Source organism: Neofelis nebulosa, chromosome 4 (assembly GCF_028018385.1).
Source record: "Neofelis nebulosa isolate mNeoNeb1 chromosome 4, mNeoNeb1.pri, whole genome shotgun sequence".
In the NCBI taxonomy this organism is placed as follows: domain Eukaryota; kingdom Metazoa; phylum Chordata; class Mammalia; order Carnivora; family Felidae; genus Neofelis; species Neofelis nebulosa.
Window position 1 is genome coordinate 30,641,601 of NC_080785.1, and position 27,594 is coordinate 30,669,194.

The 27,594-nt window shown below is 39.8% G+C and overlaps 1 protein-coding gene across 6 annotated transcripts in view; it reads right to left on the reverse strand.

The window, feature by feature from the left end:
* Positions 1–27,594, reverse strand: part of CPED1 (cadherin like and PC-esterase domain containing 1) — a 270,661-nt gene that overhangs the window by 12,598 nt on the left and 230,469 nt on the right. For all 6 annotated transcript variants that reach the window (XM_058724477.1, XM_058724479.1, XM_058724474.1 and 3 more), the window contains 5 exons: positions 26,509–26,645; positions 11,698–11,918; positions 11,340–11,441; positions 10,848–10,935; positions 8,063–8,209 (listed from right to left, as the gene is read on the reverse strand). In XM_058724477.1, the coding sequence (XP_058580460.1) occupies positions 8,063–8,209; positions 10,848–10,935; positions 11,340–11,441; positions 11,698–11,918; positions 26,509–26,645 (695 nt within the window). The remainder of the gene's footprint in view (positions 1–8,062; positions 8,210–10,847; positions 10,936–11,339; positions 11,442–11,697; positions 11,919–26,508; positions 26,646–27,594) is intronic.

Here is a 27,594-nt window from a genome sequence, read left to right on the forward strand (position 1 = left end):
CTGGGTCAAACTAAGTTAAATAGTTTCTTTGCTGTAACGGCTTTTTGGATCATTTAAAATACTAATATTATTTGAGAATCTTTACAGTGGAGGAGTACACAGAATTCCCCAAACCACAGATCCTGTTTTTACTTGGGTAGAACATCAAAACATAAAGTAGAAAATGCTAATCAAGGTAATGCAGAGCCCATCTTAGCTTGACTTTTAAAGGTTGGCACTATTCCCCCAAAATGAGGGTTTACTGCAAAAAACATGAAATAGTTATGGGTCAACATCTCTTTCGTAGGCATACTGACATTCTAGGTTCTAGTACTGCAGAAGTTGGCATGTACAGCTGACTCATGGGGTCATAACACTAGTTCACATAGAGTGACTGGCACTCTTCGTTCATCTTTTATTTAATTATCCTTTTTAAGAGAGAGACCCTGATGTAATTGCTGTTACCACCATTCAATAGAGGATGCTCCTTCCAGAACAGGATTTTGTAGCAAACCATCCCAGGAAAGACTGGGCTCCCTTAGGGCTAAGGAATTCATTTTCAGCAGGCACTGATTTCTATTCTAATCATCCAGTGGAAAAAGCTAGAATTCACTTGCAGATGATGAAATGAGCACAAATTACTTTACACGGAATAAACTGTCTAGAGTCGCTTTCCCCCAAAAGGGGTTTAGGAATGGTAGGCAGTGAAAGCTCATGTGATTCCTCTTTAGTTACAGGGCCATCGAAAGGTTTTGAATGACAACATTGGGTTGGAACTATAGACACATCTTGGTGGGGATACGAAGGATGAATTTGAGTAGTTGAAAGTGAAGGTTCTAAGATGAAAATATTGCAAAAGTCTAGGGCAAATACATCATAGAGAAGAAGAGGCCTTCCAGCCAACCTTGTTCATTTAGCAGCACCCGACCAACTATTTACAGTGTCCTTGACTTGATCCTCCCCCACATTATCAGGGGCTTTCCTCCTATGCCCTCTTGTATTCCTGATGTATTCTGTGGTAGAGATTATTCTCTTTCTGCCCATAAACATGAAAAGCAGTTCCTCCTACCCTAGACTACTTTGTCTAAGTCCAGTATCTTTCCCCATTTCTTTCTTTCTTTCCCTTCCTTCCTTCCTTCCTTCCTTCCTTCCTTCCTTCCTTCCTCCCTTCCTTCTTTCCTTCCAGAGGGGGGGGGGTAGAGAGAGGAAAAGAGAGAGGGAGAGAGAGAATCTTAAGCAGACTCCACAACCCTGGGATCATGACAGAGCTGAAATCAAGAGTTGGACAGTTGGACATTCAACCAACTGAGTGCCCCACCTTTTTCTTATTTTCACTTGTTGAAAGGCTTTCCAGTCTCCTTTTCTCATTTCTTATACCTCCTCAATCTATTGTAGTCTTATTTGTGCCCCTAAAATTTTATTGAAATTGCTCTTTAAAAAAAAAAGTTTATTTATTTTTGAGAGAAAGAGCACAAGTGGAAGAGGGGCAGAGAGAGAGAGAGGGAGACGCAGAATTTGACGGAGGCTCCAGGCTCTGAGCTGTCAGCCCAGAGCCTGACAAAGGGCTTGAGCTCACGAACTGTGAGATCACTATCTGAGCTAAAGATGGATGCTTAACTGAGCCACTCAGGAGCCCCTTTACCGCAATCACTCTTTTTTTTTTAATGTTTATTTATTTTTGAGAGAGAAATAGAGTCAAGTGTGGGAGGGGTGGAGAGACAGAGACAGAGAATCTGAAGTATGGTCCAGGCTCTGAGCTGTCAGCACAGAGCCCAATGTGGGGATCGAAACCACAAACCATGCGATCATGACCTGAGTCGAAGTTGGACACTTAACCGACTGAGCCACCGAGGCTGAAATTACTGAAATTTCTCTTAAAGTGATCAGAAAAGACCTTCTCAATGCCAAATCCATGACTATTTAAAAATCCATATCTTAATAAATCCATCCATTACATTTGACAACATTAACGCTATTTCGATCTCTACAAATTTTCACTTTTTGACTTTTCGTCGCACCACACTCTACTAAGAGTTTTCCTCTATCAGTTTATTTTCTAAATTCAAATGTTCCTATTTCTCCAAACTTTGCTTAAATATTGGTGTCTCCAAGAGTTCTATCCTCAGTTCCTCTTACTCCACTCACTTTTTCTGGATGATCTATTTTCATTGTTTCAACTGTTCTGTTTTCTGATGACGTCCAACTTTTTATCTCCAGCCCCACCCTGCACCTCAAGCTTCAGACTTGTATAGCCAACTGCCTGTAAGAGATCTCCACCTGGATGTCCTACAGGCATCTCAAACATAACATGTTCAAAACTGAATTCATCATCTTTTCCCTGAGCTTGTACCTTCTGTCATTCTCTGACTCAGTTGCTGGTTCAGCTCTAATCCATCATCCAAGTTAGGAATCGTCTTTGAGTCTTTCTACTCCCTCATGCTGCAGATAAGATCTACAGGTTTTATTTTTAAAATAGGGCTTGTATTCTCCTTCTCTCTTATGCTTGCAGTCTCTGTCCTGATTTGGGTGAGCTTTTATCATCTCTCACCTGACTTCTGAAAAAGTCTCCTAACTTCTCTCCCAGACTCTGTCCTCTTTCACTCTGTCCCCCTTGATGTTATCAGACTTACCTATTTGAAACAAATATGTGACCATCTCATTTCTCTATAAAACCTTTCATTGGCTCTCCACTACCTATAGGATACAGTCTAAGCTCTTAACTATGATCTGGCCTTAGCCCACCTTTCCCAGGACCCTATTATAGTCGATGTTCTACAATATCCAGAATTTCCTGTGATTTCCTGAGAACATCAAGTTACTTCAAAGCTAATGTGGTTTACATCGTCCCATGGGGTTGAATGGCCTCCTTTCTGCCATCACCTTATTAGCCTGACTACTCATCCTTTAACAATCACCTTGGACAATTTTCAAGAGGAGGTTCACTCAAACTTCAGACTGGGTTAAGTGCCCTTTCTTGGTGTTATCACAATATCCTATTTATATGTATAACATGCTACTTAACATATTGTTTCATAATATGGGCTTTTATGCCTGATCCCCTGACTACACTGTCTTGAGGGAAGAGAATGTTTGTTATTTATGTTTGCATCACTACCATTTAGCTCAAGAACTGGACTCACAAACAAATTAAATAAAAGAATAAACAAGGTTAAGGCAACTGGAACAGAGTATGGAGAAAGGTTCAGAGCAGAATATTTAGTAGGTAAGGACTTGGTAAGTAGCTGGTCAGAGGTTGTTGGAGGCTGGGGAAAGATAAGAAGGAGTCAAGAATGATACTAGTTTGTAAATGAGAGTGCAGTAAAGAAAATCCAGGCCTTCTAGAGAAGAAAGTTTAAAGGGACTATTATACTTCTCTCTTTGGGGATATGTTGAGTTTGAGATACTCAAGGAGACCCTAAAAAATGTTCTCCTAGCTCATTTTATAGTAGTTAGTACAGCTCACACAGACACAAAATTTTTTTGAATTAAATTGCCTTTGCTAATTTATTAAAAATAGCCATGCTGATAAATTCTGAGATCTGCTATCCACGCTAACTGTATTTGAATCAGTTGTTCTTTTTTTCTCCAAAAGTCATTACCACAATTTTCTGGATAAATGAATTTAAAGGCTTTTTTCTTCATTGGGTTTATGACAACCTTTTAAAGTTTGAGGGAGAAAGGGAAAAACTTTAAGCCCATAACACAGAAGGAAAACTTTTCTAGGCCAGATAAGCTTTTGTTTACATAATTAAACTTAAATAATCAAGAGTATAAGATGAAGATTAAATAGTAATAGGAAACCATCTCTCACAAAGAACTAACAATCTTTTCTTCTTTCCATGGTTCCAGAATGAAAGGAAACCTAGTGGTATTAGAGCTGGGTAGTGATCAGAGGGATTTTTTTTTGCAGGGGGTGGGGGGGGGGGTGGGAAGAACTGAGGCAAGAGGTGTAGGTACATCTGCCAGAAAACAGAGATATCATATAAGGTCTGTACAGCTGATTAGACTAATTAATAATCACGTAACCATTGTGGTTTTGCCCCTCCTGCAGCCAGGTTTGGGCTGATAATATTTTTGTATCCTTCCCAGGTTTTAGCTTGTTCACACTAGATGTTTGCCACATAACTAACAGCACCATCCAAAACCACTCTTGGGAAAAAACTACCTGGATCCTGTTCGTTGTCCTGCATAAACGTTGGGAAAACAAAATTCCATTTCTGCCCATGAAGAGAAACACCTGCTTTTTTAACCAGCAGGAACATTTTAGTCAACATTGATGCACACTGGTTGGGAAATTGTTTAGAGATCCATGGCGGCAACATACTCTCTCTCGTGGTGACTTGACAGATGAAAGAGGTGGGCCGAGACCTCTCGTCTTACCTGTGGCAACAAGAGTCAACTGATGCAGGTGTGTTATGGCTCTGATAGAATCCTCACGACAAATCAGAGGACGCAACAAGATCTTACTGTAATGGTTGTAGCAATCCTTCTTAGGTATGTGAGGATCTATTGTGGGAATGGCTTAATTGAACACCAGAAGATACATACTCAAATTCTCATGGTTCTAGCACAGCTGATTTTAATTCTTGCTATTCCTGTATGACAAATTGCTTTGTCAGCTCATTAAGATGAGCACAGAGGGAAAAAATGGCTATTATTAACAAATTTCTGTCCTTTAATGTTTTACATGAGGCCAATAATCTCCTTTTCCCTGGCTTGCTACATTAATCATCAAATCATACTTTGCAAGGGCCTTTAGATTTTCTTGATTCTTTATAATAAGCTAACAGTGATTTAAGATGTTGGGTGATATCTTAGAAAGATTGTAAAACCTCAGCGTCAGCAGTAGAAACGTCCTGAGCTACAAGAGGTGCATTTTGTTCAAGACTTAAGCAGCAATTATGCCAAAGTGATGAACGGGCGTAGAGACTTTGTGATGAAGAGAGCGAGTTGAGAAAGATGACCTTATCACTCTGCAGTGTAACTGGAAAGGCAAATGCCCCCAGAAGTATTTTAGCTCAAAAAATAAAACTTCAAAATGGTAATGCTGCTCCAGAATCAATTAAGATAATTTGGAAGATACCTATGTAGCTTGCCAAGTCAACATGCATTAAAAATAGGGCTTGAGGCGCCTGGGTGGCTCAGTCAGTTAAGCATCTGACTCTTGGTTTTGTCTCAAGTCATGATCTCATGGTTCGTGAGTTTGAGCCCTGTATTGGGCTCTGCACTGATAGTGTGGAGCCTGCTTAGGATTCTCTCTCTCTCCCTCTCTCTCTGCCCCTCCTGCTCTCTCTCTCTCTCTCTCTCTCTCTCTCTCTGATAAATTCTGGGATCTGCTATCCCCTATCTGCTATCTTTCAAAACAAATAAATAAACTTAAAAAATAGGGCTTAAAAAACAATTTGTACATGATGATTACACATAATTATAAAGTCAAATAAGTGACATAATTTCACCTGACGTGCTTAAATTATTGCTATGCAAATTAAAGCTATTTTTATAAGTAATATTTATAAGCCAATATTCTAGTTCTGATGGTTCAAAGAGCCTTTGTTGTAGTTCTCAAATTCCATGACTATTAGTGTCAACCGGTTAATGCTGTGGCAGGAGACACATGTAATGCAATCATGTGGGAAGGGCATCTTCTGTTTTTAATTGGAGCCATGCTGGAAATCTTTGGAAGACTTCTCCTTTTTAGACTTCCCGAGCACTAAAGATGAAAAAGAAAAACAGATACCCTCCCCTAAAATACTAATTGAAGACACATTATATAAAAATAAGTAAATAAATAAACCTTTTCTAAAAGAGGCAAAAAAAAAAAAAAGATCAGTATATTGTCTTTCAAAGTCCCTGTTTTATGTGGGTTTTGGCAACCTTTGACTTGTTTTTGCAGCCAACTATGATACAGGGCTGGCTCAGCTGTAAGATTATTTTTTCCCCTTTCTGGCTACCTGCTCTCGTGTCTCTAAGTCTTGACTTTTTGCAAACAGAATAGGAACTCAAAGGGTGTTATATTTTTGTGTGTGTGGAAGAAATAAATAAACACATAGTCTCCTACAGTGTAAAATCTGTGCTGCAACAGCATGGCCAAACTTCAAGTTGCTAGACCAAAACTTAAAATGCCATGCTGTCTACTGTGGGTGCAGGCTCCCACTTCCCTGAGATGCAGCTCCATTTGTCCTACAAAATTATATGTAAAAAATATAACATAGAAAAAATATAACATATCCAGAAGAACCAATGCAGTGTCAGTAACTTTGGGTAGCCATAAAAATCTGAGGACCAAAATGAATTCTGATAGTCATCTTAAGGCTGAAAAACAGGATCCAAGAAACCTTTAGTGGTCATTTCCCTAGTCAGTCCAATAAGTGCCTTCTGGTTTACCAAGGGGGCCGTTTGAGAAAGAACAAGAGATCCCGTGTCTGGCAAAATGATCAGATGAGACACTGCAGTTTTTTCTTCCATTGCACTTTCAGCAGAAGCTCCTAAGATCTAGAGCAAACAACAGGAGCCAAGTAACTTCATACTCCAAAACAATGTATGCAGAACTTGAAAAAGTATAGAAAAAATCCAGTTTTGCAAACCTTTGTCTCATTAAAAGAGTAGGGAAATGAAGACGAAGGAAGAGAGAGATTTTCCATGTGAGTTGTCCAGATGATTGACAGTCTTTCTCCCTCATAAGGAATTGCTTTACCCTTGCTTCAAGCCAAATGAGAGGGGCCTTCGAGAGACCAACTTTAAGAAGTGGACGTGTGTCCTTTAGGGTTTGGGGAGCATTAGAATTGGTATGAGACACTGTGGCTATAGATGAGCTTTAAGCTGGCCGGGAGAATGAGAGAGCAAGGGTGAGACCAAGAGCAAGAAAGAGTGAAAGAGAGAGAGGGCTGTATTGGCAGCTAACTCTATTTCTAGCAACAGCAGAGCAAGTGTGCATGAGTGTTTCTGGTGGACCAAAGGTGGGCAACAGTATAGCAAGCCTAGTGCTATTTTGAATAGTTTTCAGGAGGGTGACTGGAGTGGCAAGGTGACCCACAACAGAGGGAGGGACAATTGGAAGTCAAGGGGCCCAGGTATTGCCTCTATCAAGGAAGGCATAGTCAGAGGGCCCCAGTGGGAAGGAGGGTCTTCAAGGAAGTCTACAAAAGCACTTTAACAAGAATTAGCATGCCTTACCCAGAAAGTACATCAATGGGTTATGCTTACACCAGTCAAGTAAGACTTTCATTGTCCTTAACATCTCCATAACCTGACCCAGTGACGAAAGGGGTGAGAGAAAGAGGAAAGAAAGCTCCTACACCCTCTCTCCTCCTTTGGGCTTTGAGACCCAAGAGGGCCTGAGCTGGGGGAAGGAAATGACTTCATGTGGTTATAACAGGACTGGGCAATTTTAGTACTGAACTGTCATTCTTCTTATGCCTGAAAATACTTTTTCACTCTTATTATCTGAAAGTGGTTTTAAAGTTATGGGACTTACTAAGATTTTATTCAAGTGATATAAAGAGGAAATAATCACAGAGTTTGAAAAAAATGGTGGGGGGGAAGGGAGGTTAAAATTATTGTCTGCTATCACCTTATCAGTTTAGCCTAATACATTACTGACCGCAAATGAAATAATTTTCACCACGGGGTGTTGGGGACTACTCAAAACACAGGCCCACCTGTTTAATGCATTGGATAAACCAATGGAGGAAGGTCGTTCATTAGTTTAGCACATTAAATTGTCTTGATTTTCATGCTCCACCAAAGAGATTTTATACCTTCTTTGGCCACAATTTCCTATGGGAAGGTTGAGAGTCTGTTAGTCAAGGCAAGTGCTCTCCACGTTGCCATCTTCCTGCTTTCATTGACCAGTGGTCTTAGTTTTTAAATGTCCACATAAAAACGAATTCTTTTTTAACATCTTATTTTGTAGAGTCTCAAGTTGTGATTGCTAAATGCTCTGGCTGAATAATGGTGAATACATCATTTAATCTCCTTCGGACATAGTTTTTTAATACAAAATAAGACTGAGAATATAATTAAAGATATAGTGAGCAATCTAACCAATCAAAAGATACAATAAATAAAGAGCCAGCGTAAATACCTCATGGAAATGACATCCACACGTCCCCTGCAAAAACTCTTTGTATCGCCCCATTGTTATAGTAAATGTGTCAACCACTTCATAGCCATATGTCTTTGCAGCATCCAGAATAATCAAATTTTCTTTCCATAAGTTCTGAACTTCACTCTGTATTGCAAAAGAGAAGAATGAGAATTTTTATTAAGAGGATTGTTTTATGATTTAATAACTCAGGTAGAAATCATGTAAATATAGTCTTTTTTACAGATAGATCCCACTGCAGGAAAAAGACTTAATTTCACATGCATTTTTTTAAATTTTATTTTAGGGAGACACAGAGAGAGAGAGAGCGAGAGAGCAGTGGGGGGGGGGGGTAGTGGTAGAGGGAGAGAGAGAATCTTAAGCAGGCTCCACTCTCAGCATGGAGCCCGATGCAGAGTATCGTGATCTGAGCCAAAATCAAGAGGCAGAGGCTCAAATGACTGAGCCACCCAGGTGCCCTTCACATGCATTTCTTAAGTAAAGATGTGTTATCAGTTTTTTATTCAAAATATAAATATGAACATTTATGTATATATAAAACACCAACACATAAATATCTATAATGACACACAGTTTGGAACTTTTCCTTCTATGAAAATTAGTTTTATTTCCGACAAAGATCCACTGAAATATTTAAAAGTCTTACTTTAAAAGTCAAAATTTGAAAATCACAAAGGCTGTCTCCATCTATTCGAACTTTTATTCATTTAGTCATTTGAATATTAATTAGTGTTTGTTTTGTGCTTAGCTCTGCTAAGGGACAAGAATACAAGGAAAAATAAATCATGACCCCTGCTCTTAAGACATTGTATTCTAACAGGAGAAATAGATTTGTAAGCATTTGCTCAGTCCTTTAATGGATTTAAATATGCTGGGCTCTGGGCTAGTCAGAAGAAGGAATAGCTGTGCAGGGGCAGGGGGACAGCTGGACAGTGAGGCTTCGGGAAGAGGATCCAAAGCAGAGTGAGGTTTGCCTATTGGATGGAGGTGGGGGCACCAGAGAAGAGGAGTGTGCTTCAGGGGGGCAGCAGAATTGAGTGAAATTTCCAGGCGCTGCTTTTTTGGATCATATTCTCCCCTCCCTCCCAACCATGTCCAAAGCAACGATGGCGCTTGGCAGAAAGTCTAATTCAGATCCACTGCTGAGAGGAGGGACCCTGCACTAACTACTCTAACTCTGAGATTCCTCATCAGCCTGGTTAGGATTTTCTTAGACTGACCTGTAGTCTGAGACTCTTCCTACCTCATCCATCCTTCCACTCCCTTCATATCAGACACATTACAGCCAACCACAGTGCCCAATGCATAGTAGACACTCAAAAAAATATTTGGTGCAAGATTGAGGGATATGCACTGGGTGCTATCCCCTGAAACTCTTCCTGCCTACTTGGCACCCTTCCCTTTATCCTTTCCAGACATTCTCCTTAATAAATCCCCTTATTCTGCTAATCTTGTCTGCTGTCTGTTTCTTAGAAAACCCAAACTGACAGAGGGAGGAGATTGCTCTTGCCTTTTCTAAAGGACAAAAATGCTGTTCATTTTCCCGGTGAAAAAGTGAATCACTTGCATTTGTTGATCAGGCTGCAAAGTAACAGAAGCAGTACACATAGGTTTAATTTTCTGTCTTCTCCACTGTGCTAGCATACCTAATCTTTATGCGACATCAAGAATCAACTGTAACCTTGACTATAGCCTTCAAATAACATTAAAGGAGATTTAACTCAAAACCCACAGCAAAAATTATCAAAGGAGCCCTCGTCTAATCCCTCAGTCTCCAACCCTTCAGCTACCCAACATGCAAACTACCTGCACTCATTTTAAGTGACCCTAACTTCCCCACACTAACTCCAAGAAGCTGAATTTGGAGGCTTGACTTGGGCCACTTTCTACCAGTTCTGTTTTTGCATCACAGATCTAGCATCTCAGCAGGCGAGATGACAAGAAGGGAGAGGGGGTTGTGTAATCTGCACCGGGGAGAGCCAGGAGAGCTCAACATTATTATACAAAAATAAATCTCACTCAGTTTACACAGTACACGGACAGCTCCCTGTCTCCCCAATTCCCAGTGCTCCCCTGAGCTCCCTGAAGCAACTGCACACAAACCTGCCTGCCGGTGAACTCTCCTCACTTGAACAAGAGCAGCTGGTTCTCTTGCCTACACATGTTGCCTTGTCTTTTCTTAGACTTTTCTTAGACTAGACTTAGACTTGTCTTTTCTTAGACTAATTTACTCTTTTCGAGAAGAACTGGTCAGAGGCTTCTAACTCCTCCCACTTATGAATATCCAAGGAAAGGAAAAACTAATGATACTACTTCAAAGACTTTTTTTTTTTGAAAAGCAATCAGTCAGAAATCATCTTCAAAAAAGCCACTCTTCCCCAAAGTACTCATTGACACTGACAATTTCATTTGTGGTTCCAGCATGAGTCTTTAAGGTGTATGAAACATTAGTGGGGTAAGGGGATACTTAAAGCCTAATCTCTCTCATCTACCCCCCAGTTCTTTGTTTTTTTCATAGCTCGGCATCGCTTTTCTTCTCTTATGAGCTCAAAGCATCCACAATGTATTCATGTGATATGGTCTCCTTATTTCCCGGAATAATTATAACTGGTTTGAAATCATAATCCTTAACTATATTATCCTCCTTTGATTTTTATGAAGGCCACTGAGTATTGCGTAGTGTCTTGTGGGTTCTTTTTCAGACACCAGCAAAGATTCTTATAGGAACCACAAAGTTCACATAGCCTGGAGGGAATGGGCCTACCTGTGTCAAGAAATGCAGTCCATCCACTGGGAGATGAAATCCAATTCCCAAAGTTTTGATGATCACAAGGATATTGAGTAAATTTTCCCTGTGAATCAGAATTCTGAGGTCATAAACTTTGATTACATTTCTAGATGTTTGTGCTTACATAAACAAATACACCGGAATTCTTCTAGAATGTGATAATTAGCATATAAGACTAAATTCTCATTTTATAAATATGATACATTTTAGGGTGTTTTTTTTGTGGGTAGAGTTTTATGTGCCATTGGGCATGTTTTTACCCATAGTAAATTCACATTTGGATAATGAAGAGCCATACAGTGATTGGATACGAAAGTATTTTGAAACATTTTAAACTAGACTTCAAGTATGTTATTCTAAATTACAAACTGCTCTTTAGATAAAATCTTGATGAAATTTAGTCACATTAAGGGTGACTTTTCTTTTTAACTTAGGAAACTAATGACAGTTATTACTTCAGAAACCTACCTCTTCAAAACCTTGTGAATAATTTGTAGGTGATTGGAATTAAGCCACTGAACACCACCAACGACCAATACGGTCTGGCCTGTATTCTCCAGGGGACGTGATCTGAAATCCAGGAAGGAAAACAACACATGTTGCCTTGAAACAGATGGCAAACATTTTAACAGCAGTGCCTCACATTTCACTGAACCATATCTAGCATCCTGATCACAGGACCCCCTTGTCGTTTCCAACTCATTTTCAGCCATATTACTTGGCATTTAAGCTTTTCAGCACATTTGATATACAGTGAGCCATTATGACCGCTAGTAAACCATCAGCACATTATGGCATTGTGCCATACATAAGAGTTCCATTGTACCTTTGCAAGAGATGTTCAAGTGCTTTTTCAAATGTTGGTCTCAATGAAGGGCTTATCCAGAACTGGGGATAGTAGGAATAACTGACCAAAGTCTTCCCACCATTGACATTGTGGTAGAATTTTGTGCCATGGACCTTCTGCCATTCTTGCAAGGTTTCATTTAGTCTTTCGATCAGATAGTACATTATTCCTCTATTGGTTGAATCTCCAATGAAAAGAATCTGTAAATTAAAGAAAAATATTTGCTTTCAAACCTGATGTTTACAGGATGAGAGATAATATAAAATAAGTGATTTCTTGAGGACTCATAAAACCACAAGTCTAATTCTTTGAAGGAGAGCCCTTTCAAATGTTAGAAATGACATCCATCATATTCTCCCCCAAGCCTGTTCATTTTCCTCTCTTCCACACTCCTAGCAATGATATCAGTCACTGACCTGCTAACTCATGTTTAAAGCTTTTTGCTTTACACTACCTTCAGGTTCTCCTCCTCCTTTATGCTGTTTGCCTTCCCATTTAATTAGCTTCACAAATTTTATTGATTCAAATAGGTATGAACTATTTTAGTGCTGTAAGAACACTTAGAGATTTTTCTAACCTCTTTGTTTTATAGATGAGAAAACTGGGGATCTGCAGAGGTTAAAAATCTCAGTAAAAGTCATGCCACTACTTGAGTAAAGAGCCACAGAACCCGGAGCATGAGTTTCTGAACAGTCGTCTATGTCCCCAGGAGCAGATCCCAGCACCATTGGCCCTCAAACACTCATACTCATCACCTCTTCCACATCCCCTCCCAGTGTGGCTCTGCTTCAGGCTCCCCTTAACTCAAATCTGTGCTAGTGGCCACCCTTGAATTCATTCTACACACACAGTGCTACAGGGATAAATTTCCAAATGCCTACTTCTGGTCATGTTACTTTCATGCTCAAAAACCTTATCAGCTCTCCATTTTCTATAAAATTAAGCCTAGTTACTTAGGTTCAGCCAACATTTGCTAAATTTTTGTTGCATATCAGACTTTGCTGGGTGGAGATTTCACACAGAGTACTCACTTCTAATCTTCATAATTGTGAGGTCTGAGTCATTATTCCTATTTCACAGATGAGGAATTTGAGGCTCAAAGAGATTGAGGTCATAAATCTAGTAAATGGGGAACACAGGACTCAAGCCTAGGCCCTTTAACTCCAAGTGCAAGATCAATGGCCCCATCCTCTCAATGCTTTCCGTCATGTAAGATTCCTACTTTTTCACTGAACATGATTTGCACTCCACAACATCTGTTTCTCCTTGTACTAATCTGTCTAGAAAGCTCCTCCCTCTGCCACCCCACCTGTGTAAACGCTACACAACCTCCAGACCCGAAACAAACATGTCTCGTAGTAGGTCTTGCCCAATGCCCCAGCTTGTCCAATGACCTTGTCTGTCCTCTGTGATTTCATTACATTTTTAATTTCCATGACAGATGTTATCAAAGACTACATGAAACTATGGCTATTTGTGTCTGTGTCTTTTTTTCTCATATCATATCAAGAAGTATTTGAGGTCAGAGCCAGGGTTAATTTCTAAATTCTAATTTCCCCCATACTACCATGCATGCACTTTAAAAATATTTATTGAATTGAAAGTCAAAACGACTTTTGTTAGAGACAATCCTTTTTAAGGTCTTTGAACAGGTTGATTTCATTCTTCACTTTTCTCTCTCTGTATTGAGATTTCTCTTTCCGTTAGCCATGCACATATTTTCCTCTGATTTCAACAGCAGTCATTGCTATCACTTCTCAGGCACGACTGCATTTGTCCATGCACAACAAATTAGGTGAGAATCTGCAAAAGTTTGTCCTTTCCATAGTGAATGTACTCAATTAGCTGTGTGAAGAAATGCCAGAACGTCTCTGATTTGCCCTCAGATCAAACACCATAAGCATCATCGAGTTGAACTGAATAACATACGATGCCAAGGCCCCAGTCACAGATCCTCTTGGTCAAGTTCTAGTTGGGGCAATAAAATTCCAGTATGATTAAATAACTTGTGAAATCATTTGAAATTCTTACTTTGACCCGTAACTATTTGTATTTCTGGCCCAGATTTCTGATTTTTAAAAGGGGAATTGTGAATAATCAGGAAGGCTCTTAATTTCAGACACAGTACTAGTAATTTTCCAACTCCATCTGTATTAGTTTGCTGGAGCCCCCATAACAGAGTACCACAGGCTTGGTGGTTTATGCAACAGAAATCCATTTTCTCATGATTCTGCAGTCAAATGCTCTTCCACTGAGCTATACCCCCCATTTTCTCATGATTCTGGAGGCTAGAAGTCCAAGATCAAGGCATTTGTATGGTTGATTTCTTCCGAGGGCCTTTCTCCTTGCCTTGTAGATGGACATCTACCCTGTGTTTTCACATGGTCTTTCCTCTCTGTGTCTGTGTCCTAATCGCCTCCTTTTTTTTTTTTTTTTAACGTTTATTTATTTTTGAGACAGAGAGAGACAGAGCATGAATGGGGGAGGGTCAGAGAGAGAGGGAGACACAGAATCCGAAACAGGCTCCAGGCTCTGAGCAGTCAGCACAGAGCCCGACGCAGGGCTCGAACTCACGGACTGCGAGATCATGACCTGAGCTGAAGTCGGATGCTTAACCGACTGAGCCACCCAGGCGCCCCTAATCTCCTCTTCTGGTGAGGACACCACTCACATTGGATGAAGGCCCACCCATAAGACCTTATTTTACCTTCATTGCCTCTTTAAAGGCTCTACTTTCAAACACAGTCATATTCTGAGGTATTGGGAATTAGGACTTCAACATATGAATTTGGTTGGGTGGGAGCACATCTCAGCTCTTAATACCAGTAAAAGGCCTTTAATATCAGCTTTTTAAAAAAAGTTTTAAAATTTATTTTGAGAGAGAGAGAGAGGAAGAGACAGTGCCTGTGTGAGCAGGGGAGGGGCAGAGAGAAGGAGAGAAAGAATCCCCAGCAGCCTCCTCTCTGCCAGTGCAGAGCCCAACCCGGGACTTAATCCTATGAACCAGATCATGACCCGAACTGAAATCAAGAGTCTGGTATTTAAACAACTGAGCCACCCCAGCACCCCAAGATCAGCTTTTAAACTAAATTGCCACTACAAGTTTTCCTGAAAGTTTCTTTTCATTATAATATGAAGTTGCAATCCCTCCTATGGATCTCCAGGCAGCCAGTAAGGTCACTGGGTGTCTGTATTGTGGGTTACAGAGAGAGATATAGAGGTTTAGGAAAATCAAAGTAGCTGCACGCTATTGAGAGAAGCACATCTCTATATAGTTGGTCTTTTCTGTGGGATTATACAAAGATAGAGCCCACCAAAAATGTTAGAGGCAAAAAGAGTTAAGGGTCAAAATTCTTAGGTATGGTTACTTATTAACTAGGCAATTTTAGACAAATTATATGATCCCTCCAAAGGTTCATTCTCTTATGAGTAAAATGGGGAAAATAATAGCACCACTTTTGAGGACCTCAATGAGATTTTAATACCTGTCTTGTTCCTGGCACACAGAAAGCATACAAAGTGAGCTAGCATTAAGGCATAGGAAGGGCACGGAGCACTTTTGAATGTATTTAGTGTGACTTGCAGTGCACTGCTAGCCCCTGTAAATTCATTAACTTGTTTAGAGAAAATGTCAGAGAAGATGGGGAATGTCTAAATCACAGCAGTCTCTCTCTTGCCCTACTAACCTTGCTATAGGTCCCCCAGCAGGACGCAGAGGGTTGCTGGTGAAACTCCAGTCCCTCACATCTCCATCCCTTCGTAGTGACCAACAAAAGGTGCATGGATGGGGGGGAGGAAGCCCCACCACCGTCCTCTGGAAAACAAGTTCTAAGTTGCAAATATCTAGGGGCACTTGGGTGGCTCAGTCGGTTAAAAGTTTGATTCATGGTTTCAGCTCAGGTCATGATCTCACAGTTCCTGAGTTTGAGCTCCATGTTGGGCTCTGAGCTGACAGTGTGGAGTCTGCTTGGGATTCTGTCTCCCTCTCTCTCTGCCCTTCCCCGGCTTTCTCTCTCTCTCTGTCTCTCTCAAAAATAAATAAATGAACATTACCAAAAAATGAACTGCAAATATCTAGACAGCATTTTTCAAGTCTAATGGACACTAGTCTGGGAAGAATATTTTCTAGAGAATTATTTTCTCCCATTGCCTTTCTATTCATGACAAATTCAAATGATTAAATTGTAATGAAAATGAAAATACAGTTGTGATTTTAAGATTGCCTATGCTGTAGGGGAAGCAGTTTTTGTAAAACGTTGATTGGTATTCCTACCTAAAAGATTTCTAACTTCAAAAGGTCAGCTCTTTTAAGTACACATACACAATTTAAAAATAACATCAGGAAATGGAGTGGTTTTTCTTCAGTTACATGGCTAATATTCAATCTTTATATGTTTTATTTTATTTTTTAAATGTTTTATTTTATAAATATATTTTATTTAAGTGTTAGATATTTTATTGTTTAAATGTTTATTTATTTATTTTTGAGAGAGAGAAAGCACAAGTGTACGTACGCTGGCAGGGGAAGGGGCAGGGAGAGAAGAGAGAGAGAATTACAGGCTCCAGAACGTGAGCCCAATGTGGGTCTTGATCTCACAAACTATGAGATTATGGCCTAAGCTGAAATCAAGAGTCAGATGCTTAACCGACTGAGCCACCCAGGCACCCCCAATCTTTATATCTGTTATATCATCCAATTCAAGAATTTTTAAAAATAAAATTTGTAGATTATTTGTTTTAAAGGTCTTTAAAAGGGCTAAATCATCATAACAGATATTCATAACAGGTCGTACAATTTTCAAATAACTCTTCTGTCCCATGAATATTATTGCCTCACACTAGCACGTACAGGTATTGATTGGCATAGGCAATCAAAGAAAATGAATGTGATCATTAAGTACAAATAACCAGTAAGCAATTATAAAAATAATCCATGTCGGCAATAAAACATCAAAATAGCTAATTTTTCCCCTACCAATTTAGCAAAGATTTTAAAAGCACCAACAATCTTATGATCTCAGGGAAATGAACCCTCTCCTTCAGACTATGTAAGGATCACGAGGGAGAGTTTTTATCTTCTTTCCTTTCAACTGTTGAATCCCAAGCTTCAGAAGAGTGCCTGGCATAAAAGTCGGTTCTCATGTGTTAAATGGATGAATGGAAACCGCTGTTGTGTGTATAAGTTGGCAATTTTTAAAGAATTCCACTTCTAGGAAATATTTAAGGATGTCTATTAAAATATATTTTAAAAGAAAAATAAACTGGAAGCAGTGTAAATGTCTGCCAGATTGCTTATATTAAAGTATAATCATACACTTAATTTTTTTTCCTCTTTTAACAATGATATCGTAATATGGATACATTGTAATGGGGAAGATTTCAGTTAACTTTTATAAAGGGCTAATTACAATCACAATATAAATAATGATTGCAATTTTTTTGGTAAAAAGCATGTGGATGTGTAGCAAAGGTCCTGGAAAGTTAACTGTGGTTAGTTTGCAAAGGGAGATACGACAGTGTATTCTGTTATCTAAAATGAACATATATTGACTTTTTATGACAATAATGAAACAACACAAAGGCAGCAACAGTGGCAGCAATAACAGTAAGTGCATTTTCATCTTAAAAACATTTTGAAAATTCCCATAAAAACAACCAGCTTAAACTTTTGTGGAACAATGGCTTAAGCATTGGTTCAATAAGCCCAACACAGGAATCACGTGAATCATATTTCGGATTCCAGTAGCAATCTTATTCCAAGATTGAATGGCATTTTCCCATGCAGCATCTCTTTTTGGGTTCTGCAGTGCAAGAGGAGAGCCTGTCTCCATCAAGGTGGGCTCTGGAGAGGAGCAGAAGCATCTGTGCCTGGATGTGTGCTGAGAGGCTGGACCTCAGTGCATCAGTGGGCGACAAAGACGTGTTCAGAGGACTTTTGTAACTTTTCTATTCCCAAGACTCAGCAGGAAGTGTGTCACTGAAAAGTTTACAGGGGCTGGCATCTTCCCACTCTTTTTCATACCACCATGGACCAGAGGACCTAGAAGCACATCATGTTCCTAGGCTCTGTTAAAGCCTGGGACTTTTTTTTTTTTTTTTTTTTTTAAGTCATCTCATTAAAAACACACGACATGGTTTAATTGTCTTTATCTTCATTTCTTTATTATCTAGTCCTTATATTAGGTGGGACGGGCTATGTGCTATAACAAATAGAGCCCTGAGAGGTATAATTGCCTGAACACAAATGAAGTTTATTTCTCCCTCAGGAAAACAGTTCGGGTGGTTTGAGGCAGGTGTATGTGTGGGGTGCGGCAGGGTCCCAGGATGTTTAGACTGTGCCTGCTTCAATTATGGCTTCAAAGACCTTTGTGGGCATCCATATCCAGCTGAAAGGAGGAGTAAAGAGCTGCCAGGTTGTCTATGGGCCCCCGTGGCAGCTGGGCACATCACTGCTGCTCACACATTCCATTGGTTAGAACTCAGTCCTATGGCAGCACCTAATTTCAAGGGAGACTGAGAAATGTAGTCAAGCTACATTTGCCAGGAAGAGGAGAGAATGAGTTTTATCAACACATAGCTACCACTTTCTCCTACATACCATCTTCCTGGGGAAAAAACCTAAAACCTAAATTCAAATTTTTCAACATGTGAATTAGCAAAAGTATGAAACATATGAAAAGCTAAATTTATAATCCACATGATGCATAGAAAGACTTCTAAGAAAATCGGTTCCCTGAGACAAATAATAGCAGGAAGTATCATTAGTATCAGTATCAGTATCACTATTAGTATTACTGAAAATGCAACTAGAACTTGGGAATTTTTGACTGAAATATAAAATAAAATGGTTTTCATTCCACTCATCGTGAATGAAGGGAACTAACAATGGTGACACTTAAGCATACAGATATTATACATTCCATTGCCTCTTTTCTGCAGAGTCATCAAAAGTAGCAAGGGCATAGTTAGCAAGCCAAGTTATAAAGAAATGGAAAGAAGAGTATCTGGCTATCTGGGTTGAGTCAATATAAAGGCAGTAGAATGTCTGGAACTTGTTAGCTTTTCAGAGTCTCCTGATCTGTTGAGGCCAAAAAGAATTTGGATATATGTAGAATCAATAGACAAGGAAGAAAACTCTTGATTTAAATAATTTCCATCCTTTCCTCTTTCCTCTTGGATAGACTTTATCTTCAACATTCACAGAAATAGGGATATTTCTTCAGAACCAACAGAATGCATGTAGATGCCGAGACAGGACTCAACCCAGCTAACAGGACCTAACTAAAACCTTCCAGGAGGGGAAGTTATATAGGAATGCAATAGAAGCTACTTGTCCATTAATCTAGGCAATGCCTGCTTACTGGAGTGCTCTCTCATAGGTAATTAAGGAAATGACAATGAGGTGAAGGGGCATTTTACTCATTACATATAGTCCAGGGCCAACCATAGCCCATCTATTTAGAAAGCTCCACAGCAATTCTGATGAGCCGTGTGATTGAGCACCACTGCTCCCAGAAGATATTCATTTCTAAACAAAACAAGGGGTCATCCAGTCTTAATATGAAGCTAAGACTGATCAGATGGCTAATGATATTTAGGGCGTGATGAAAATCTAGCTCAGCAAAGCATCTCTCTGTGAGATATAATATGGTTATAAATGTTTTCCAATGATGCATTTTGATTAAATTGGCTGTAGATAACCAACCAAATTGTTCTTTGGGGTCAAGAACAAATGCAAATTGCCATTTAGGCAAATCACCCTCAAATACATGAAATTTGGCCAAAAAAAGGGAGGGGGGGTAAACAGCTAAGCAATATCACCTACATGTAGGTCTAGCTGCTCAGAACAAAATTATTTATCTACATTGCTGTTCAATTTGGATTATGGGCATTACGGATAAGCCATCCTTTCCTGGTGAGAGTGAGGTGATTTCCTTCCCTTTTATCCTTCCTTTATATTGAAACTGACAAGCAACAAGAATTGTGTAACTATAATGGAACTCACATATTAGTCAGAACATATTATTATAGCCACACTTCAAAAATTTAAACACCTTTAAGTCCAAGACACTACTTAACTTGCAAATATTAAAGATGTAAGTTACGTTTCCTGTTTTAACAGCTGAATTTAAGTACTTTCAGTAAATACCACCTTTTTGTATTTCCCTTTCTTAATTGCACTCTTCTCTCAGATACTTTATTACTGTTTTAAATTCTGAGCTACGTTTTCTTTTTTTTTTTTTTTTTTTTTTTAAATTTTTTAAATTTTTTTCAACGTTTTTTATTTATTTTTGGGACAGAGAGAGACAGAGCATGAACGGGGGAGGGTCAGAGAGAGAGGGAGACACAGAATCGGAAACAGGCTCCAGGCTCCGAGCCATCAGCCCAGAGCCTGACGCGGGGCTCGAACTCACGGACCGCGAGATCGTGACCTGGCTGAAGTCGGACGCTTAACCGACTGCGCCACCCAGGCGCCCCTGAGCTACGTTTTCAACTGACAAACAAAATAAGGGCATGTTTAATTCAGTTTGGTCCGGCTCCTAAGTTTTTTCAATTGTAAGTTGATTATCATATTTCCAAACTATTTCCTATAAATTTCGCACTGTGATTACAGAGTTATGCTCTGATAAATTTGTATATGAATGTTCCATTCAGAGCTTATTAAGTAAGAGGTGGGTATCTATTTAGGTAAATGTGTGAGTATAACTGAACACATAGCTGATATTTTTCAATTGATTTTGCTTTGACCCAACACAGTTATACAACACAAAACCTATACATAACACATATGCAAAAACCTGTACATGAAATAACTCATATTTGGATAAGTTTAGAGTCTAAAAGGAGTCCCACATTTACTTGCCCTCCACACACAAGCAAGTATGACCTAGAAATGGGGTACAAACGCTTCGAGGAGAAACCTTTTTCCATCTTTTCTCCAGACATCAGCCTCCTGTTTACAACACTGTAGTGAAGGCAAATGATGGACTATAGAAAGTACAGTCCTGCTCACGTGCCACTAAGCACACGTGCCAGGAAAGCACTAACTTTCCTGGTCAAAGTTACTGGAAACTTGAACTCCTTTTTAAGTCTCAACTGATTTGTGTCTTGTCCCTTCCCCACAGGTGGGCACGTATTTCCTAGTATAGCCTTGCATTCATCAGTGTAAAATAGTAGTAAAAAGATGTAAAAGGTCGTAATAACAACATAAGGAAATTCAGTTGAGGGAAATGACCACTTAGAGATTCTAAAGAAAGCAGAATGCTAGGAGGCCGAATTTGCCAACAGTTCTCACGAGCTCAGTCAAATTCTATGGCATTTAAACCTGATTGTTGGAGAAACATTTTTCCATTTAATGCATCTCCAAAAGCTGAAGTCTGCCTTAATTTGGATTTGAAGTTCTGTTTTATTGTAGCACAACATTTGCACTACCTGTTCATGGCAACAGTGAAACTCAGCTTCTCACTGTAAAAAGTCTGAGTTACAAATTAATTGACAGTCTTCATGTTAGTAAGGCTACTCTACTGTTAGAATTTGCATGTTTAGATATGTCCCCACTTTTACATAATCCAAGAAACATAAATCGCAATGCACTAAAAAATGAGAAACTTGGACTCCTCTCTTGCGCTCCTGATTGGTTCCTGCCCCTCCTCTGTTTCTCTCCAATCTGAGAGAATCAAAGGACCTAGGCTCGAGTGATAGGACTCTCCTGGCAGATTCCTTTTTTTTTTTCTTTAATTTTTTGAAGTTTGTTTATTTATTTTGAGACAGAGACAGCCTGAGTGGGGGAAGGGCAGACAGAGATAGAGATTAGAGAGAGAATCCCAAGCAGGCTCCACGCTTCAGCACAGAGCCCTATGTGGGGCTCAAACTCACAAAACTGTGAGATCATAACCTGAGCTGAAACAGAGAGTCAGATGCTTAACTGACTGAACCACCCAGGCGCCCCTCCCTGCAGATTCTTTCAGGGGAAAGAAAGGAAGATCCTTTTTTTTTTTTTTTTTTTTTTTCCAGTTCATTTAAACCAGTTCATTTCAAAGTAACGTGTTTGGTAGATTGCCTGTAACTACCACCACCACCCTCCATAGGCACTTTCTCTTTTACCAACTTTTCCAGAACCTCAAGTACAGGTCAGGTGCCAGCCTCTGAGCTTCTTTCTACCTGTACAGTTATCACGCTATGAGGAAACAATTGCTTCTCTCACGTGTCTCCTTCTACTGGAAATTTAGCTCCCTGGAGGATCATGTTTGTATGCCCCTAGAACAGATTGTTAACTCAACAAAAGCTAGGCTAGTGAATGAACAGTGGAGCATCACAAAAGTTATAAAAAAGTATTGTGAGCTTCACTTTAAGCAATCAGGTGGCTAACTTCTACTCTGGTACCATGTTAGGGATAACAGATACTACAAGGTTTCTGATGTGGGGCAGCAGAGTTGATCTGATGGTGTTGATGAATAAAAAAATCACTTTGTCTGATGGGATCAGAACTGTAGTTAGTGCAGGCTTCCTGATTGTAGGTCTGAAGTTCCTACCACTCCCTGACCCTGCTATCCTTATGAAGTGAATTTCTGTATAATGTCATTCAAATAATACGCATCTGTTGAATGATTGACATAGTAGAAAGTGAGCCCCCCCAAATGTCAGTTTATAAGGTGTTTAAAAAACAAAATATTTATGTGACTTGTTTTTCTGTTTTTGTAAATGGTATGCCTTAACATGTATTTGTCTTTGGAATAGAATAATGATTATGAAAAATTCTGGGTAGGATGAGAATTGTCTTAGTTTAGTAATGAAAGAGTTTCAGGATACTTTGTGTATTTATATTTCTCTCATGGAAAATGAGAAATCAATGTACTGGGAAAGCTTTTTGCTAATGCACTTCTATGCATAAATAGAGTCTTCTTAAAATAAGTGCTATTTGATAGTCATAGTTGTGAGTGTTCATGCAATTTTCTCTGTGCTGTGTGGTGTATGTGGGCATGCACCTGTCTATATTACCAGGTCCATGATGTGAATATAAGATTTCTTCCTCAGGGTCTCTTTCCTTTGCATTTCCACTGCCTCTGCCTTAGTTCTGATTTAAATTTTAAAGTACAGATTTTTAGATTTAAAAATATGCACCCATTGTAAAAAAAAAGAAAATCATACAGATATTTTAAAAGATCTCTTCATCCTTCGCCAAACATGTTCTGCTACCTGAGGTGGCATCATGGGCATGTGACCTTGGGTGTTGCACAGAGTCCATGTAGCGGGAGGGCCTGGCACTCGTGCTATTGCTTTGCGGTTGCCTTCTTGGGAATCTTAATAATTTTGAACACAGGCTCTCGCATTTTCATTTTGCCCTGGGCCTCCCAAAATATGTCGCTGGTCCCATCACCACCCCACCCTTCTCCCACTCCCTTTCACTTATGTGATCATTTATTTTGTTGTTGTTGTTGTTGTTGTTGTTGTTGTTGTTTTTGAGAGAGACGAGCTGGGGAGAGGGACAGAGATCCAGATGTTCTGTGCTCAATGCTGAGCCTTTCACAGGGCTCGATCTCACGAAAGAACCATGACCTGAACCGAAATCAAGAATTGGATGCTCAACCAAATGAACCACTCAGGCACCCTCCTATATAATCATTCTTAACTGTGTTACTTCCAAAATGTTTCTGTATGTGTAGGCATGCTTGTATGTATGTATTAAGTTTTTATATTAGTGGCATTATTGTATACATATACTATTGAATATATACTAACTTTGAATCTGTACTTCTTTAGAAATCTATACTTAGAATCTATACTTTCTTTGACTCTTCAATGTTGCATGATGGAATTTTTCCACGAAACAGCCTCTGCTTCCCTAGCACCCACTTCCTCCTCCCCGTAGGCAGTCTCCATACTGCTGCAGAAAGATTTTTCTAATTCTAGCTGTGTCATTCCTCTGCTAAAAATGTATAATGCTTCCCTGGCGTGTATAGAAAACTTTAGCATCCTGGTAAACAAATCAGACTCTGTAGAATCACTGCCAGCATGCTAACAAATTGGAGTTCTGAGCACGAAGGTCCGAATAGCACCTCTGGACTAAGAGAATCTCTAAGAGAAGGCCCCCCCACCCCACCCCACGCAGCCAGCTAACTGGTCTCTGCCAGGAGCACCTTATCTGCATATAGGGGTTATTTTTAGAGTTTGCAACATTCTGTCTCCCTAACAGACAGAAAGAGGGATCTTCCTTTTTTCTTATCATTACTTTGTAGAGTTGCTAATAATCTACCTTGAAATTAGCAAAGACCGTATCATTTGTGTCCCTTCCCCATGTCCCCCCACCCTGGGTTTATTTATGTGTTGAAACCCTACCCCCTCGAGTGATAGTACTAGAAGGTGGAACATTTGGAAGGTAATTAGGTTTAGATGAGGTCATGAGGGTGGGGCCTCCATGATGGGATTAGTGTCTTTAGAAGGAGAGGAGACCAGAGCTCTCTGCCCTGTGAGGACAACAGAAAGGCAGCCGATGGAAGCTGGGAAGGAACTCTCACCAGAACCCAACCCTGCTGGTCTCCAGATCTCAGAGATCTCGGCCTACAGAACTATGGGGAATGACCCCAGTCTATGATATTTTAACACAGAGGAGGAAAAGGGCTTTTAGCTTCCTACAAAGCTGATTAATCTACAGCATAGGATTAGATCATATAGGCTTCTTTTATTTTACAGAGGAATAAAATGAGCCCAGGAAACAGTATGTGTCATGTCAAAAGCCATGGAATTTAGTTATGAACTTAAATGAACATCTACTGCCTTTCAGGTTAATAGACTGTGACATCTTGGAATTTTCCCGAATGCTCTAAATTCTGAGGTCGGAACAGTATCCTGGAAGAGTTTAGAGAAGTCTGACTGTTATAGCAACAACTATTTTCATTGCTTCCAGTCCTGCATTTCTAAGATGTGGATGTTGGGTTATCCAAGTTGGTGGTTAAAAATGTCAGAGTAGCAGCCACACATTCATGTGTGATCATGGGAGAATTACTCAATCTCTCTGAGCTTTAAATTTCTTAAGTAGAAAACAGATACAATATCTACCTCACAGATTTGTGATGAGAAAGAAGTAAGATTTTAATTTATTTGTTTACTCTACAAATATCTGTTAAGTGACTATTACGTGTCAAAAAGTTGTGCTAAGCAGTGATTCAAACATGTTCCCTGTCCTCATGAAGCTTACAGTTTGGTCAGACATAAGGTATGAAAGTTAGCAGCACACCTAGTTCCTTGCACACAATCAATTCTCTGTTAATAAGAATATTAAGTGACAGTTAATAAAAGCCTAAATGTTTGGTTTCTTCTCTTTCTTTTTTATTTTTTAAAAAAACTTTTTAAATGTTTATTTATTTTTGAGAGAGAGAGACACACAGCATGAGAGGAGAGGGGCAGAGAGAGAGGGAAACAGAGAATCTGAAGCAGGCTTCAGGTTCCGAGCTGTCAGCACAGAGCCTGACATGGGTCTCGAACTCACAAACCTTGAGATGATGACCGGAGCTGAAATCAGTCGCTTAATCGACTGAGCCACCCAGGTGCGCCTCTTTCATTTTTTATTTTTATTTTTTAACGTTTATTTATTTTTGAGAGACAGAGAGAGATGAACTGCAAGCAGGGGACGGGCAGAGAGAGAGGGAGACACAATCCGAAGCAGGCTCCAGGCTCTGAGCTGTCAGCAGAGAGCCTGACGCAGGTCTTGAACCCATTAACTGTGAGATCATGACTCGAGCCAAAGTTGGATGCTTAATCAACTGAGCCACCCAGGTGCCCCTCCCCCTTGCTTTCCTTTTTAAAAGTAAGTAATACTGATGCTTTTATATTTAGAGATACTCTCAGTCATGAAAATTGGTGCAGTTGTATTGGAATCACCATGAAGAAATGTCCATCCTCCTGCCCTGCCCCACACCCACTGTCATTCTTTTTAAATTATTTGCTAGTAGAAAATCTAACCATAGGCCTAATCTGAAAAGCTGGCATACATTCATTCCAGTACTCATTTCCTTTTGCATTAACAGAACTTAAAAAAAATCAATTTTGGAACTCCGTGTTGCCCATCTGTGAGAGCTTACAAACAGTTTGTAAGGAAAGAACTTTGAAAATCTGGGTAAGAATTACTTACTTCATGTTAACCAAGCATCTCAGTCTATGTGCCCGGTTCGCACGTCCAAGGGCTCTGCCGGAATCTACCTACTCAGAGTGCGCCTAGTAAGAAGACACTGCGTGTCCAACAAATCAGCTTAGAAGCCTCACTAAAGCAAAGGCAGCCTAGTGAGGTCCGTTTGAGACCTGCCCGGGAATGTGAAAGAAGATCAGGAAGGTTAGTGTCTCATGCACCCAGGAAGCTCTAGCAGAAGTGAGTCTCACATGCAAGAACATTTCATGGCTTGTGCAAGCGAGCTGCAGACGTCGGCTGTCACCGCAGTGCCTCGCTAGAGCTGCAGTTTGACCAGGCCAGCTGCTCTGAACCTCCATCTGTCAGTTGACGTGGCAAGCGCTCACCAATTTGTGCTGAGAAAAACCAGCATGGAATTGGGTCAGCACAGGACATGACTTTAATATCCTCCATCTGTCAAGTAGACTTATTTGGAAATAATTGAGCAAGAATTGTTAAGGCTCTTCTATTCTAACATTTGCCCGTGATTCAAAAAGCCAGACTGCATTGCATTAGTTATCCTCCGCAGAGTAAGAGAGCAGGAATTGGTCTACTAAATACAACAGCGTGGCTTTTGGTGATGCAGGTGGCAGAAATTAAAGGCTTCCCCTGCCGGATCCGGAACCTACCTTCCTTCCCCCCAGGCACCGCTGGAGTTGAGGCTTAGTTAGAACGCTGTACTGGCAGTTCTGAGGCTGCCACGTTATCTCTCTCCAGTCACAGGTCCTGTTGTCTGAACAGCTAAGGCAAGGCACGATCCATTGGCCTGGAATAGACAGCAGGACCTTTGTTCACATTCTACTAGTGAAATTACAGCTTGCAAGTTACTTTAGAATTCAGCTATGGCACAGTATTATAAATATTACAGTGAGAAGACCACTCTTGCGTACATCTGTGGAGCGACGCACACCCCCCTGACAACCAAACAGAATTGCAACAGGTAAAAATATTCTGAAAGAACACAGTCCATGCTAAAGTCAAGTACGGGTCCTGCTCTGTGAAACTGCATCCTTACAAAAAACTAAGTGATTGGGTACTACTCAATTATTACTTGTTTTTAAAGAGTACACTAGGCACTTAATAGAACCAAAGTAGATGGGAAGCCACTGATATCGAGGTAATTGACCACTAATCTTTATTAGCGTGAGACATGCTTAGCTTAGCAAGCCAATAATACATCTATCCCCTGCCTTCAAGAGAGTCAAGATATAAGAGAATTACTTCAATATACTGCTAGTTTGTTGTTTCGAAGACTAGTTATTGCTCTTAATTTGATCGGTGACCTTTTTGGTGTGAATCTCTTCAGCTCTTTCTAGCTCTGTGGCCTTCATTTCTCCAGCCCTTAGATGAGGTATGTACTGTTCTCAGACGGTTGATGGGAGGACTGAATGGGATAATGTGCTTAATATATCTAGCACAATTACAATATCGTATTTATCTTTGTTACTAGCTGACTTCAGGCACAGAGTAGGTCATGAGCTTTAGTAAATGTTTATAAGATAAATGAATATTCTCAATGCATTTGCGATCTTTTCTATTTTAGTGATAATATGTATTCAAAACGCTTCAGCTTCTAGTGTGAGTAGAGATGTTCATAATCAGAAAAAAATCAAGAAAGGATTTTTTATTTTTGTTTTTTCCTTCTTCATCTTTTCAGAAATGGAGTTTGAACTAGAACATTGAATACAGAGTGGTTATTTATATCCTTTGTGGAG